At 48.7% G+C, this 14,423-nt stretch overlaps 1 protein-coding gene across 1 annotated transcript; it reads left to right on the plus strand.

The window, feature by feature from the left end:
* Positions 1–96: 96 nt before the first annotated feature.
* On the plus strand, positions 97–11,289 carry rps5 (ribosomal protein S5). Its single transcript, XM_067974020.1, has 6 exons — positions 97–198; positions 1,752–1,857; positions 6,317–6,526; positions 7,636–7,764; positions 9,427–9,525; positions 11,169–11,289. The coding sequence occupies exons 2-6, from the start codon at positions 1,753–1,755 to the stop codon at positions 11,235–11,237; spliced, it is 612 nt and encodes a 203-aa protein (XP_067830121.1). The 5' UTR covers positions 97–198; position 1,752; the 3' UTR covers positions 11,238–11,289.
* Positions 11,290–14,423: the final 3,134 nt, after the last annotated feature.

Raw genomic sequence — 14,423 nt, forward strand, 5'->3', positions numbered from 1 at the left:
TAACGCGCTTCCCCCCCCCCCTCATCGCCCACAGTAAAGATGGCTACGGTGAAACCCTTTGCTGAACAGCGCATGCCCAGTTCCCTACTCCTCATGTTGTGGCCCGGATGTAGGCGCTCCGCGGAACGGGGCCCCTGCTTTATGATCTCGGTTCAACCCGGAGAAAGTCTTTTTGGTCGTGGAGCCTGAGCGGAGCAGGTGAGAGAGCCTGAGGCCTACAGGGGAAGGGGGACACCGGGGGGAGAGGGGGGACACCGGGGGTCCGACAGGGGAGAGGGGGACACCGGGGGTCCGAGAGGGGGGGACACCGGGGGTCCGACAGGGGGGAGGGGGGGACACCGGGGGGTCCGACAGGGGAGAGGGGGAACACCGGGGGTCCGACAGGGGGGAGGGGGGGCCGACGGGGGAGAGGGGGGGACACCGGGGGGTCCGACAGGGGGAGAGGGGGGACACCGGGGGGTCCGACAGGGGGAGAGGGGGGACACCGGGGGTCCGACAGGGGGGAGGGGGAACACCGGGGGTCCGACAGGGGAGAGGGGGAACACCGGGGGTCCGACAGGGGAGAGGGGGAACACCGGGGGTCCGACAGGGGGGAGGGGGGGCCGACGGGGGAGAGGGGGGACACCGGGGGAGAGAGCGACACCGGGGTCTGGGGGTAAAACCCGGGAGAGGGGCTGAGAGTGAGAAAGGGAACCCGGGGCCTGTAGGGAGGCCGGCCGGCCGGAGCAAATGAAAAATGTACTCGCAGCCTGAAAGAGGCCGCGGCTGCAGCCCAATAAAGGCCGGGAAACATGGAGGACTGAGCGGCGCTCTCACTGGATTGAGTCCTGGGATGAGAGGGTTGTCCAATGTGGAGAGATTGAGTGGAATGGGCCGAGACTCTGGAGTTTAGAAGAATGAGAGGTGATCTCATTGAAACATATAAGATTCTGAGGGGAGCTTGACAGGGTCGATGCTGAGAGGCTGTTTCCCCTGGATGGAGAGTCTAGAACTAGGGGGCATAGTCTCAGGATAAGGGGTCAGCATTTAAGACTGAGATGAGGAGGAATTTCTTCACTCAGATTTGTGAATCTTTGGAATTCTCTACCCCAGAGGGCTGTGAGTATATTCAAGGCTGAGATTGATAGATTTTTGGACTCTAAGGGAATCAAGGGTTGTGGGGGTCGGGTGGGAAAGTGGGGTCGAGGTTGAAGATCAGCCATGATCTTATTGAATGGCGGAGCAGGCTTGAGCGGCTGTACGACCTACTCCTCCTATTTCTTATGTTCTTTCGTTGTGAGGATCCGAGCTGTGGTCATAAGGGTTGGGGGGAGGGGAACCAACCGCCCCCTCTTAGGGCCAGGTGGGTAATAATGGGCGGTAGGGGTCAAACCCCACTCCTGGGCTGAGGTGTGGGTGTGCTGTCGCAGCTACCGTCCTGATGAAGTCAACAGCAACCCTTCTCAGTTCAGGTGGGTGGGAACGGTCCTATGGCAGAGAGTGGGGTGTTCGGGCCAGCGTTGCTCCCTGAACCCACTCTGCATTTTCACGTAAGAATGTGAAAATAATAAAGACTATTCCTGGAGTTGGGGAATGAGACTGTACAGGGTTATATTGCTGTAATATAAACTAATCCTGGGGGCCAGGGATGAGAAAAGGAACAGGCTATCTCAAAGAATGCACTGAAGGGCTTTCTGTGCAGTGTTCGGTTGGAAGGTTTCTGGATCTCTTGAGTTAGTTGGCAGTGGGCTGATGTCTTTCTTTTTTTGCAGAATGACTGAGTGGGAGAGTGTGCCCGCGGTCGCAGAAACCCCCGAGATCAAACTGTTCGGCAAATGGAGCACTGACGATGTTCAGATCAACGACATTTCCCTACAGGTGCGTATCGTATTTCTTTTCCTTTTTGGTTGGTTGGGTTTGCCCTCGTGTGAGACAATGGCCCTGAAATTCCTGGGCTTGGGGGGGTGCAATTTGCGGTGGGACCTGGTTCTTCGGAGTCTTTACCTTGGCCTCCCGAGTAAGAGAATTTCCCCGCGAGGAGGTGGGTACTTTTGTCTCTGCCTCCTTTCCGTCCTGGCGTTATCGAAGAGGTGGCACTGATGGGATGATGCCCCCACCCGGCCAGAAATCCCATCAGCCCTGCCTTCCTTGCTGCAGTGACTTTGTGGTATGGCCATATTTAATGTATAAAGTGGTGGTTTCCGAATGACAGCAGAGGAAATGGAGGTACCGGTTTGGCCAAAATGGTCGCCCGACCCCCTCCGATGCAGCGGCCACTGCAGATTTGATGTCCGTGGACCTCTTATAAATGGGGGATGGTTAACGCCGGGGCAGACTGGCGGCTGTAGTGTTTTTGCCCCACCACACTTGCAGCAACAGAATTGGGCTTGAGGATTAACAGGGCCGCTGCCTACCTGCTGGGGTGTGGGTTCCACGGGTGCCAGCGCCTCATCCAAGTGGTGAGTCCTCATTCTATACTGCCTCGACAGCGAGTGTGCCAGGCACTAGTTGAAGCTGAGAAGACCGTTACATAAGAAGATAAGAAATAGGAGCAGGAGTAGGCCAATCGGCCCCTCGAGCCTGCTCCGCCATTCAATAAGATCATGGCTGATCTGGTCCTAACCTCAAATCTAAAATCATGTCCAATTTCCTGCCCGCTCCCCGTAACCCCTAATTCCCTTTACTTCTAGGAAACTGTCTATTTCTGTTTTAAATTTATTTAATGATGTAGCTTCCACAGCTTCCTTGGGCAGCAAATTCCACAGACCTACCACCGTCTGAGTGAAGAAGTTTCTCCTCATCTCAGTTTTGAAAGAGCAGCCCCTTATTCTAAGATTATGCCCCCTAGTTCTAGTTTCACCCATCCTTGGGAACATCCTTACCGCATCCACCCGATCAAGCCCCTTCACAATCTTATATGTTTCAATAAGATCGCCTCTCATTCTTCTGAACTCCAATGAGTAGAGTCCCAATCTACTCAACCTCTCCTCATATGTCCGCCCCCTCATCCCCGGGATTAACCGAGTGAACCTTCTTTGTACTGCCTCGAGAGCAAGTATGTCTTTTCTTAAGTATGGAGACCAAAACTGTATGCAGTATTCCAGGTGTGGTCTCACCAATACCTTATTTAACTGCAGCAATACCTCCCTGTTTTTATATTCTATCCCCCTAGCAATAAAAGCCAACATTCCGTTGGCCTTCTTGATCACCTGCTGCACCTGCATACTAACCTTTTGATTTTCTTGCACTAGGACCCCCAGATCCCTTTGTACTGCAGTACTTTTCAGTTTCTCGCCATTGAGATAATAACTTGCTCTCAGATTTTTCCTGCCAAAGTGCATAACCTCACATTTTCCAACATTGTATTGCATCTGCCAAATCTCCGCCCACTCACCCAGCCTGTCTATATCCCCTTGTAGGTTTTTTATGTCCTCCTCACTCTCTCTACTTTCCCTCCCATCTTTGTATCATCTGCAAACTTTGATATGTTACACTCGGTCCCCTCCTCCAAATCGTTAATATAGATTGTAAAGAGTTGGGGACCCAGCACCGACCCCTGCGGAACACCACTGGCTACTGGTTGCCAGTCCGAGAATGTACCATTTATCCCAACTCTCTGCTTCCTGTTAGATAACCAATCCTCCACCCATGCCAGAATATTACCCCCAATCCAGTGATTCTTCATCTTGAGCAATAATCTTTTATGTGGCACCTTGTCGAATGCCTTCTGGAAGTCTAAATACACTGGTTCCCCTTTATCCACTCTGTACGTTATATCCTCAAAGAACTCAAGCAGATTTGTCAGACATGACTTCCCCTTCGTAAAGCCATGCTGACTTTGTCCTATTAAATTATGTTTATCCAAATGTTCCGCTACTGTCTCCTTATTAATAGACTCCAAAATTTTACCCACCACAGATGTTAGGCTAACTGGTCTATAATTTCCAGCCTTCTGCCTACTACCCTTTTTAAATAACGGTGTTACATTAGCAGTTTTCCAATCTGCCAGGACCTTCCAGAGAATTTTGGAAAATTATTACCAAAGCATCCACAATCCCTACTGCCACTTCCCTCAAGACCCTGGGATGTAAGCCATCAGGTCCAGGGGATTTATCCGCCTTGAGTCCCATTAATTTACTGAGTACCAATTCCGTAGTGATTTTAATCGTATGTAGCTCCTCTCCCCCGAGAGCCCCCCGTTTGTCCACTGTTGGGATATTCTTAGTGTCCTCTACCGTAAAGACTGAAACAAAATATTTGTTCAGCATTTTTGCCATCTCCATGTTTCCCACCATTAATTTCCCGGTCTCATCCTCTAAGGGACCTACGTTTGCCTTAGCCACCCTTTTTCTTATAACTGTAGAAACTCTTGCTATCTGTTTTTATATTTTTTGCTAATTTATTTTCATAATCCATCTTCCCTTTCTTAATCAATCCTTTCGTTACTTTTTGCTGTCTTTTGAAGACTTCCCAATCTTCTATCCTCCCACTAAGTTTGGCTACCTTATATGTCCTTGTTTTTAGTCGGATACTATCCTTAATTTCTTTACTTGGCCACGGATGGCTGTCATTTCTTTTACACCCTTTTTTCCCTCAGTGGAATATATATTTTTTGAAAGTTGTAGAATAACTCCTTAAATGAACACCACTGTTCATGTACCGTCTTACCCTTTAAACTATTTTCCCAGTCCACTTTAATCAATTCCGCTCTCATACCATCATAGTCTCCTTTATTCAAGCTCAGTACGCTTGTTTGAGAACCAACCTTCTCACCCTCTAATTGGATATGGAATGTAACAATGTTATGGTCACTCATTCCAAGGGGATCCTTAACTAGGACATTATTAATTAATCCTGGCTCATTACACAGGACCAGGTCCAAGGTTGCTTGTCCCCTTGTAGGATCAGTTACATACTGCTCAAGAAATCCATCCCTAATACACTCAATAAACTCTTCCTCAAGGCTGCCCTGCCCAATTTGATTTGTCCAGTTAATATGATAGTTAAAATCCCCCATAATTATAGCTGTTCCCTTATTACATGCCCTGACATTGAGGGAGCCATGCCTCCCTCAACCAACATCACCAATAATAGATTAACTGGTCATTTGCTGTCTGTTGGACCTTGCTGTGTATAAAATTGGATTTGTTGTTTGCTTACACAACAGTGATTGTTCTTCAAAAGCGCATGTCTTAGTATCTGGCTGTGTGGTGAGGTTGTCTTCTGCACAGAGATCCTAGTGTGCTGCAATGTTAAACGCTGACCCCTGTTGACTGCTTCTGGCAGCCCAGTCGTCAGGCTGCTTGCAGTAAAATATGACATCCTCGGGCACTGGAGATGTGTAGTCTTCAAGTCTGCTGTCTGGAGTGGGACAGAAGTCCCATGGAGGCCAGACCGGGACGTGAGTGAACCAGTTTGTTTTTTCCGATAATCCGTCCATTTTGTTTTTTTCAGTGGTCACTTTTTTAATTTCAAATGATCTAGCTGCGGTGGGATTTGAATTTGCATCCGCTGGGTTGCTAGTCCACTACGATAACCAGTACACCGCCAGCATTTGTTTCTGTTGCATTCCCCACAGACAACAGAACCTCTGTTCCCATTGCTTGTAGACTTGCCCTGGGCTGCGGTGGACCCGACTGAACCACTGGTAATATTTTCCACAAGGGAAAATGACATCTCTGACCCCTTGTATCACTCACTGTATCACCTTGCTTACTTCATAGCAGTGCTGCCTGAGATGGGACTGCTGTTAAAGGTCTACTCCAAGGTATTTGCATTGTCACCGGGTACTGGTCGTCCTGGGCTCTGTGCTTGTGGTGTGTTGTACAGTATAGTCCAGTGACTGCTCATGTTACTGTCCCGGTGAATGCTTTTTCGAAGCTGAATAATTCACGGCGCTGTGCGTTAGTCCTTTCACATTAGCGCTGGTGTCTCTGGGTTTAGAGCCTGTGCAGTGTGATTGGTGACCCCCGACCCCTTGGAGGGGACTGCCTCCCGCATTCATAGACTGATGCAGCACGGAAGGAGAGCATTCCGCTCATTGTGCTTTTGTTGGCTCTTTGAAAGAACTATTCAATTAATCCCACTTCACCTGCTCTATCCCCATAGCCCTGCAAATTTTTCCCCCTCAAACATTTTCCAATTCCCTTTTGAAAGTTACTATCAAATTTGCTTCCACCACCCTTTCAGGCAGTGAATTTTAGATCATAACTTGCAGCTTTTTAAAAAAAAATTAAGTTCTCCTCACTTCCCCTTTGGTTTTTTTGCCTTCAGTTACGTGTGGTGTTTTGTTGACTCCCCTCTTTCTTTCTTCCCCTCCCTCCCTCCCTCCCCCCAGGATTACATCGCTGTCAAGGAGAAATATGCCAAGTACCTTCCCCACAGCTCCGGGCGCTACGCTGCAAAACGTTTCCGCAAGGCCCAGTGCCCCATCGTGGAGCGTCTGACCAACTCCATGATGATGCACGGGCGCAACAACGGCAAGAAGCTGATGACCGTGCGTATCGTGAAGCACGCCTTTGAGATCATCCACCTACTGACCGGCGAGGTGAGCGGGCCCAGAGTTCGGGTGGTGGGGGGCCTGGGCTATCGGAAGGGGGAAGGTTTGGGCAGGTCAGAATTACATCGAATGTACAGCATCAAAACAGGCCATTCGGCCCAACTGGTCTATGCTGGTGTTTATGCTCCACACAAGCCTCCTCTTTCCCAGTTTCATCTTGCCCAATCAGCAAATCCTTCTATTCCTTTCTCCCTCATGTGTTTATCTAGCTTCCCCTTAAATGCATCTACACTATTCGCCTCAACTGCTCCTTGTGGTAGTGAGTTCCACATTCTAACCACTCCAGTTAAAGAAGTTTCTCCTGAATTCTTAATGGATTTATTAGTGACTATCTTATATTTGTGTCCTCTAGTTTTGGATTCCCCATAAGTGAAAACATCTTTGCTACATCGACCTTATTGAACCCCTTTCATCATTTTAAAGACCTTTATCGGATCACCTCTCAGCCTTCTCTTTTATAGAGAAAAGGGCCCTGAGAAAATGGGCCTGGAGTTTGGGTTGATGGAAAGATTGGACCTGTTGGCTTATGGGACCTTTTCCTGTTTTATTCTCTGGCTGTGATTGATGCTGGCAAGCCCACGTCTATTTCCCGTCCCTAGTTATCCTGAGATGTGGCGGTGAGCTGCCGTCTTGCTTTGTAGATTACTTTTTTTTTTACACATTGATTGATTGGTTTGCTGAGCCGTTTGAGAAGCCATTAAGCGTCAGTAGTGAAGGGTGGGGTTGGTAGATTCCCACCCTTGAAGGACGTCAACAAATGGCTATCTAACCACAACTTGGTAGTGTTCTCTTTCTTCCCCCCCCCCCCCCCCCCCCCCAAAAGAAAAGCCAGATTTATTGAAATGGGTTTTGCAACATGCTGCGGTGGGACTTGAATTATGGTTTGTTAGTTTGCTCTTATAATCGCTAAGTGTGTTGTGCGCTTGGCTGTGCTGACTTTGATCCAGCTTTCTTCAGTGAGTCTGGGTACGGAGTGTGTCCGGTTCTCGGCTTCGCTGGATGGCTGGTCGAACAGGTCGAGACTGGGGGGTTTCGGGTGGTTATGGAGTTGAGCCTCTTTGACCGCCGTGTGTTAACCCTCTCCTTGTGCTTTTCAGAACCCACTGCAGGTGCTGGTGAACGCCATCATTAACAGCGGCCCCCGTGAAGACTCTACCCGTATCGGGCGAGCTGGCACCGTGAGGAGGCAGGCCGTTGATGTGTCCCCACTGCGACGTGTTAACCAGGTACAGGAGAGGGCCGATGCTTTGTCACAGCAGTGCCTGGCGCTGCTTTTCTGTGCGAGTGAATCTAGAAGCTCGGTCCAGGGTGTGAAATTGCGGGGTCTTAGAAGAATGAGAAGAGACCTGACACTAACTGAACAACTTTTGAGGATATAGTGGGGTGGTTCAGCGTTGGTTATTTGCTGCAGTGTGTTTAGTGCAGAGAAAAATCACATTGGGTGAAGTGATGGGAGTTGTGAGGTTCGCGGTTTGCTGAAGGATTGGGCCCACCAGATTTGCTCCCTCTGTTGGCTGCACTCCGTATTGCAAGAGCAGCATTGTTTGGGGAAGTGCTTGCATTGTCAGTCTGTGAAATCTATTTGCATAAGTTCTCCCCTTTTTAGTAAGAAGGGTGCTAATTATACTCTTAGTGCTGAAAGATATAGAGAATTGATTATTTAACATCTTCTGCTGTTAATCCCCAAACAACTTGCTATACAAAACCCTGGTTAGACCGCACCTGGAGTACTGAGAGCAGCTTTGGGCACCACACCTTCGGAAGGACATATTGGCTTTGGAGGGAGTGCAGCGAGGGTTTACTAGAATGATACCCGGACTTCAAGGGTTAAGTTACGAGGAGAGATTACACAAATTGGGGTTGTATTCTCCAGAGTTTCGAAGGTTAAGGGGTGATCTGATCGAAGTTTATAAGATATTAAGGGGAACAGATAGGGTGGATAGAGAGAAACTATTTCCGCTGGTTGGGGATTCTAGGAGTAGGGGGCACAGTCTAAAAATTAGAGCCAGATCTTTCAGGAGCGAGATTAGAAAACATTTCTACACACAAAAGGTGGTAGAAGTTTGGAACTCTCTTCCGCAAACGGCAATTGATACTAGCTCAATTGCTTAATTTAAATCTGAGATGGATAGCTTTTTGGCAAGCAAAGGTATGAAGGGATATGGGCCAAAGGCAGGTATGTGAAGCTAGATCACAGATCAGCCATGAACTTATCAAATGGAGGAGCAGGCTCAAGGGGCTGAATGGCCTACTCCTGTTCCTATGTTCCTATTTTCCACGCAAAGCTTCTTGCTGCAGCAGAACCAAGTGTCCATTAATCAGTAAAAGTACCTATGAATTTTGTCGGTTCCGTTTGAGCTCTGAGTTCACTGAGCCCGAGGTCACGGGTGCAGGATTTGAATGCGCAATCTAATCCGCCGCTTTAGTGCTGCACTGAGGGAGTGCTGCCTTGTTGGAATTGCTGTCTTTCGGATCGAACATTTTACACCGAAGCCCCAGCTGCTGATTGAGGTTAGAGGTGAAAGATTTCGATGGCACTGTTCGAAGAAGAGTATGGGTGTCCTCCCAGTGTCTTGGCTCATCCCTGAACCAAGGTTAAGTAAGGCAGATTAGCTGGTCATTTGTCTTTTTTTTGGGACCTTTCCGTGCGCAAATTGGCCATGAAGCAAAGCGCTATGGGACGTCCTGAGGTTGTGAAAGGGTCTATATAAATGCAGGTTTGTTCATTTTTAACACAGTGCTAAAGATGCTGACTCCCGGACTGGAAAAGGAGCTAGTGGCGTGGGGGGATTGCACCCCTGAAATGGGCTGGTCGGAGTGAAAGTGTTCACGCACGCCCTCTGTTCCCTGGCTGAAGTGTCTTTTTTTTTAATTTTGTGTGTCTGCAGGCTATCTGGTTGTTGTGCACTGGGGCCAGAGAGGCAGCGTTCAGGAACATTAAAACCATTGCAGAGTGCCTGGCTGACGAGCTCATCAATGCTGCTAAGGTATGTGACTGTGGCTGGGAGGGAGGGAGGGACCGCTGCTGCTAACTGTAAAAAGGGTCCCTTTTTATTGGGAGTGCTGGAGGCTCAGGGTGGGTCACCTTCTGCAGTGCAGGGTGGAAAACAAAAATTATTCTAAACAATGGAGTGCCAGCTTCTGAAGTGGGTTTGTTGACCCAATGAATTGGCCCACCTAAATTATTGACTTTTTTTTTTCTCTTTCACAAATTAGTTGCTGTGTCATTCTGAGTTGCTGTTTGTTTAAAACGCTCTCTCTGTTTGGGGATTGCGTTCCACAATTATAGAAACTGCAAATCATTGGGCTTGGTGAGCCCCCCCTTTTTTTTTTGTTTGTGCGTCACACTAAAGACAATTGGCGAAAGGAACCGCAGGGGGCAGGGGTGGGGAGATGAGAATTTTTTTGAGTTGTTACGACCTGGAGTGTGCTGACTGAAAGGGCGCAGGATGCAGATTTGGTAGTGACTTTCGAAAGGGAATTGTATTATATAGACTTGAAAAGGAAAAATGTGCAGGGCTGGTACGGTAAGAGCAGAGGAGTGCGACTAAATGGATCGCTCTTTCAAAGAGCTGGAACAGCTGTGCTGGGCCAAACGGCCTCCTGCGGAGTATGCTGCTCAAGATTGAATTGCTGCAGCGGGCTTTGGATTTCAGAATGCTGTATCTGAAGGTGTAATAAAGTCACTTCAATCTAAACTGCAGCTGAATCCTTTTTAAGGTTTTCTGGGATGGTCTGGGTTCCTTGTTTAAAACCACCTCCTGCTTGGTTCATGCGGTAGCTCTCGCTCGCTCTCGAAGTGAGGAGGTTGAGGTTCGGGGCCATGAGCGCACAATCTAGGCTGCCCCTCTTGCTGTGCAGCACTAAGGGAGTGCTGCTTTGCCGCAGATGCTATTCCATGAAACCGGCCCGTTCAGGTGGATGTTAAAGATTACGTGGCACTTCTCAAAAGAGCAGGGAGTTCATCTGATCTGGCCAACGTTCTTTCCTCAACCAACACTGTTTATTTTTAAAACCACACACCGTTGCATAGGTATGCTTGCATATCTACATACATATCTAACTATTGTGTGATTTCTGAGCTGCTTTCCCTTAAACTGGGTGGGGCAGTTGATCATTTGCATTGAGTTTCTGACTCTTGTTTATTAGAAGCGAGGCCCAGTGCAACCCCCCCCCGACCTTGCTCTCCCATGAAATTATTCCTGTAATGAGTACTTGATGTTCCGTTTGATGCAAAACCCATTTCTTGCTCCCCGAGAGGAGCTTGGATGAGCAGAAAATTGGGATGTCCTTTCTCTTGCAGCCAGATGTATCCTGGATCATTTTGTATTTGTGTTGGAACCAGTGTCGTCAAATTAGCTCAAAACCATTCTCTGAGACTTTGGTTCCCTTTCCTTGTCTCCATTTCCCCCCCACATCCCCTTCCTTTTTCCTCCTGCTAGCTGTCCACCCTACCTGTTCCTTCCTCCTTGTAAATGCAAGTACTCTGATAGTGTTCACAGTCAGGCTTGTCCTTGAAGGAATGTTTGGGGGGTGGCTTGGGGATGGAACTGTGCAGAGGTGGCAGCAGCAGGTATATCTGGGCTGTCCTGGCATTGCCCAAGTGTGTAATAATTCTCGACTTTTACAGGGCTCGTCCAACTCTTACGCCATTAAGAAGAAGGATGAACTGGAGCGTGTGGCCAAGTCCAACCGTTAAGTTTTGTAACTTCTGATATCTGCATTGTCTAATAAAACTGTTCGGAAAGCTACTTAGTCTCTGTCCTTCATAAGACAGCAGTTCAAACGATGAGGGTGATTGGTCTATGCTTTGGTGCTAAACTGTTAGCTAGATGAGGCTTTGCATTAACACTGAGCCATGGTAACATTGAGTACCTGTGCTCACTTAACGTGATGGGGCATATACTGGGCCTGCAATTCCCAATGTCTCTGCTTCCCATTTAGACACTCTAGCGTGCAGCTTGGAGTAAAGTGCTGCATCCGTTCCTGTTGGCTGATTCTCTAGCGTTGACTCGATCTGCGCACACAGGATGTCACTGACATGCGAGATGTCTGCAGTTAGTGGTGGGAACCGTGAGTGGAACGAGGTGAGCTGCTCAAGCTCCCTCCCCCACCCCACCCACAGAGCTGACTGCATTGATTTCCATATCTCTGTGCGCCCACCACCACCCCCCCCCCCCGATTTGAAGTCACTTTTGTGCGCGCATTGATTTCTCTCTCCTTCCCCCTCGCCCCCATGTTCTCACACAGAAACAGGTCATGCAACCCAACTGGTCTATGTCTGTGTTTTTATGCTCCACAGGAGCCTCCTCCCACTCCTCTTCTAACCCTACCTGTCACCATAACCTGTTTCACCCTCATGTTTATTTAGCTTCCCCTTAAATGCATCTATGCTATTCGCATCAGCTACTTCACGTGGCAGCAAGTTCCATATTCTCGCCACTGAGTAAAGAAGTTTCTCCTGAATTCCTTATTGGGTTTTAGTGACTATCTTTTATATTTATGACCCCTAGTTTCGGACTTCCCCAGGAACCCCCCCACAAGTGGAAACATTTTCTCCTGCGTCTATCAAATCCTTTCATAATTTTAAAGACCTCGATCAGGTCACCCCTCAGCTTTCTCCTTTTTAAGCAGTACGTCAAAGATGTTTCGGGTGGGGTGGGGAAGGATGTCCCATTGGTCCCTCTAGTAAAAACTTTTCTGAGCAAGTAGCAGTGACCTCCCCTGCAAATACTGGTTGTGTGCCCAGGGACTTCTACCTTCCACTTGAAAAGACATGAAGTGAACACCATTTTCTTTAGCGTGTTAATTCTGGTGAGATATGCTAAGAAATCAACAAAATGCACAGTTTGCTCAGCCAGGGTGGGAAAAAGTTGACATGTTACTTGTGTGCCTGCTGTAATCCCCTGACGGACCCACTATAATGTTATGCTCAGACAGCCTCTGTTTCGAGTGTCCCTGGAGCTGAGGGTGGAAAGAACACACTTGAATTTGGCAGTGTGTATTTGCCGCGTCTCTGACCTTTTTTTGTTTGAAGTTGGCATGTTCTGACGGTGGGGGTTCGGGTGCTTTTTATGGTGGTGGGGGTGGGGGGAAGAGAGGGGACAGTGTCCAGGACAAGTGGGTGTAACATTAAAATTAGAGCCGGGCCGTTCAGTGGTGAAATCAGCAAGCACTTCACACAAAGGGTAGTGGAAATCTGGAAAACACTTCCACCAAAAAGCTATTGAGGCAGGGGGTTAATTGATAGGTTTTTGTTTGGTAAGGGTATTAAGGGATTCTGAACCAAGGCGAATAGATGGCATTGAGGTACAGATCAGCCATGATCTAATCGAACAGCGGAATGGGCTCGAGTGGCTGAATGGCCTCCTCCTTTTCTATATAACTGATTGCTCTTAAAAAGAAAAAACAAGATTTCCTTCTCTAGAAGTCTGGAGCCAGAACGGGCCGGGCCTGGCCCCCGACAGCACTGGCAAGGGGGGTGATTTTAACATCGGTGAACAGGTGGGAGTTGAAAATAGTTGGGTTTTTTTTGGGTCGCAACTGCAAAATTTTCGGACTTTGCGTTCCCGGTGGGAAGCCTGTACTTTTACGCGTCCAAGTTAAACCCGGAAATAAAGCCGGGTTGCGGCCGCGACCCAAGAAACAACTATTTTCAACTCCCGCCTGTTGGGGGGGGGGGGGCGGGGTTTAAAATCAGTGGAGGAGCAGGGATGTCCACATTCCAGACATTTACTACCCTTTGAAGAGTTTCCTTCTGCTGTCTGGTCTGTTTTCCACTAGTTTATACTGTGACCCCCCCCCCCGGTCCTGTTATCCTGCCTCTCTGGAATGCAACCTGTTCGGTTTGGTCACTTATGAAGGCGGGGCAGAACACAGGTGAATGGAGAAGGTATTTTTAAACACCTCTGTTTAAACACCTATTACGGTGCACTCCTCCCATGTATTGGCATGGAGCTGACTCCTATTAATCGACAAGACGAGTGGAAATCTACTGGCTAGAAAGGTTTGCTTCCCCAGCGCAGTACCAGGCCATGTACAGCTGGAAGGTCTCACCTCCCACCTCTTGGTCCGTGCTGCGTTAGCTGATTAGAGTTGGGTGTCGCCACAGTTGTTGTCACTGCTCCAGGTTTGGTTATCGTACTGGCTCTCCTCGGAACCTTTTCCGGGGCTTAGAATGTCTCATTAAGATTATGGACTCAAGTTTATAATGGAATTTGAACCCAGAACCGCTGACTCAGAGGCAAGAGTGCGAGCACTGAGCCAAACTACACAACCGCGCCCATAGTTGGCAGGATTGGAACTGGCATGGGGGCAACGCCAATGCATTTCTGCCCCATCACCTTCGCCACTCGGCCACAAACACCAGTCGAGAAAAGGCTAGTGGTGTCACAGTAGTCTGGTGTCAGCCGTGGCTCAGTGGGTCGCACTCTCGCCTCCAAGACAGGTCGTAGGTTCAAGACCCACTCCAGAGACTTGAGCACAAAATCCCGGCAGACGCTCCCAGTGTGGTACTGAGGGAGTGCTGCTCTGTTGGAGGTGCTGTCTTTCGGATGAGATGTTAAAACCGAGGCCTCTGTCTCCTCTGTCTGCCCTCTCAGGTGGACGTAGAAGATCCCACTGCACTATTTCGTAGAGGAGCAGGGGAGATCTCCCCGGTGTCCTGGCCAATATTTATCTCTCAGCAAACATCGCTAAAATGGATTATCTGGCCATTAACACATTGCTGTTTGTGGGATCTTGCTGTGTGCAAATCAGCTGCTGCGTTTCCTACATTATAGCAGTGACTACACTTTAAAAAGTACTTGATTGGCCGTAAAGCACTTTGCGACGTCCTGAAGTTGTGAACAGCGCTGTCGAAATGACTTGCTTTGTGCTGCCGTGA

This window comes from Heptranchias perlo, chromosome 39 (assembly GCF_035084215.1).
Source record: "Heptranchias perlo isolate sHepPer1 chromosome 39, sHepPer1.hap1, whole genome shotgun sequence".
NCBI lineage: Eukaryota > Metazoa > Chordata > Chondrichthyes > Hexanchiformes > Hexanchidae > Heptranchias > Heptranchias perlo.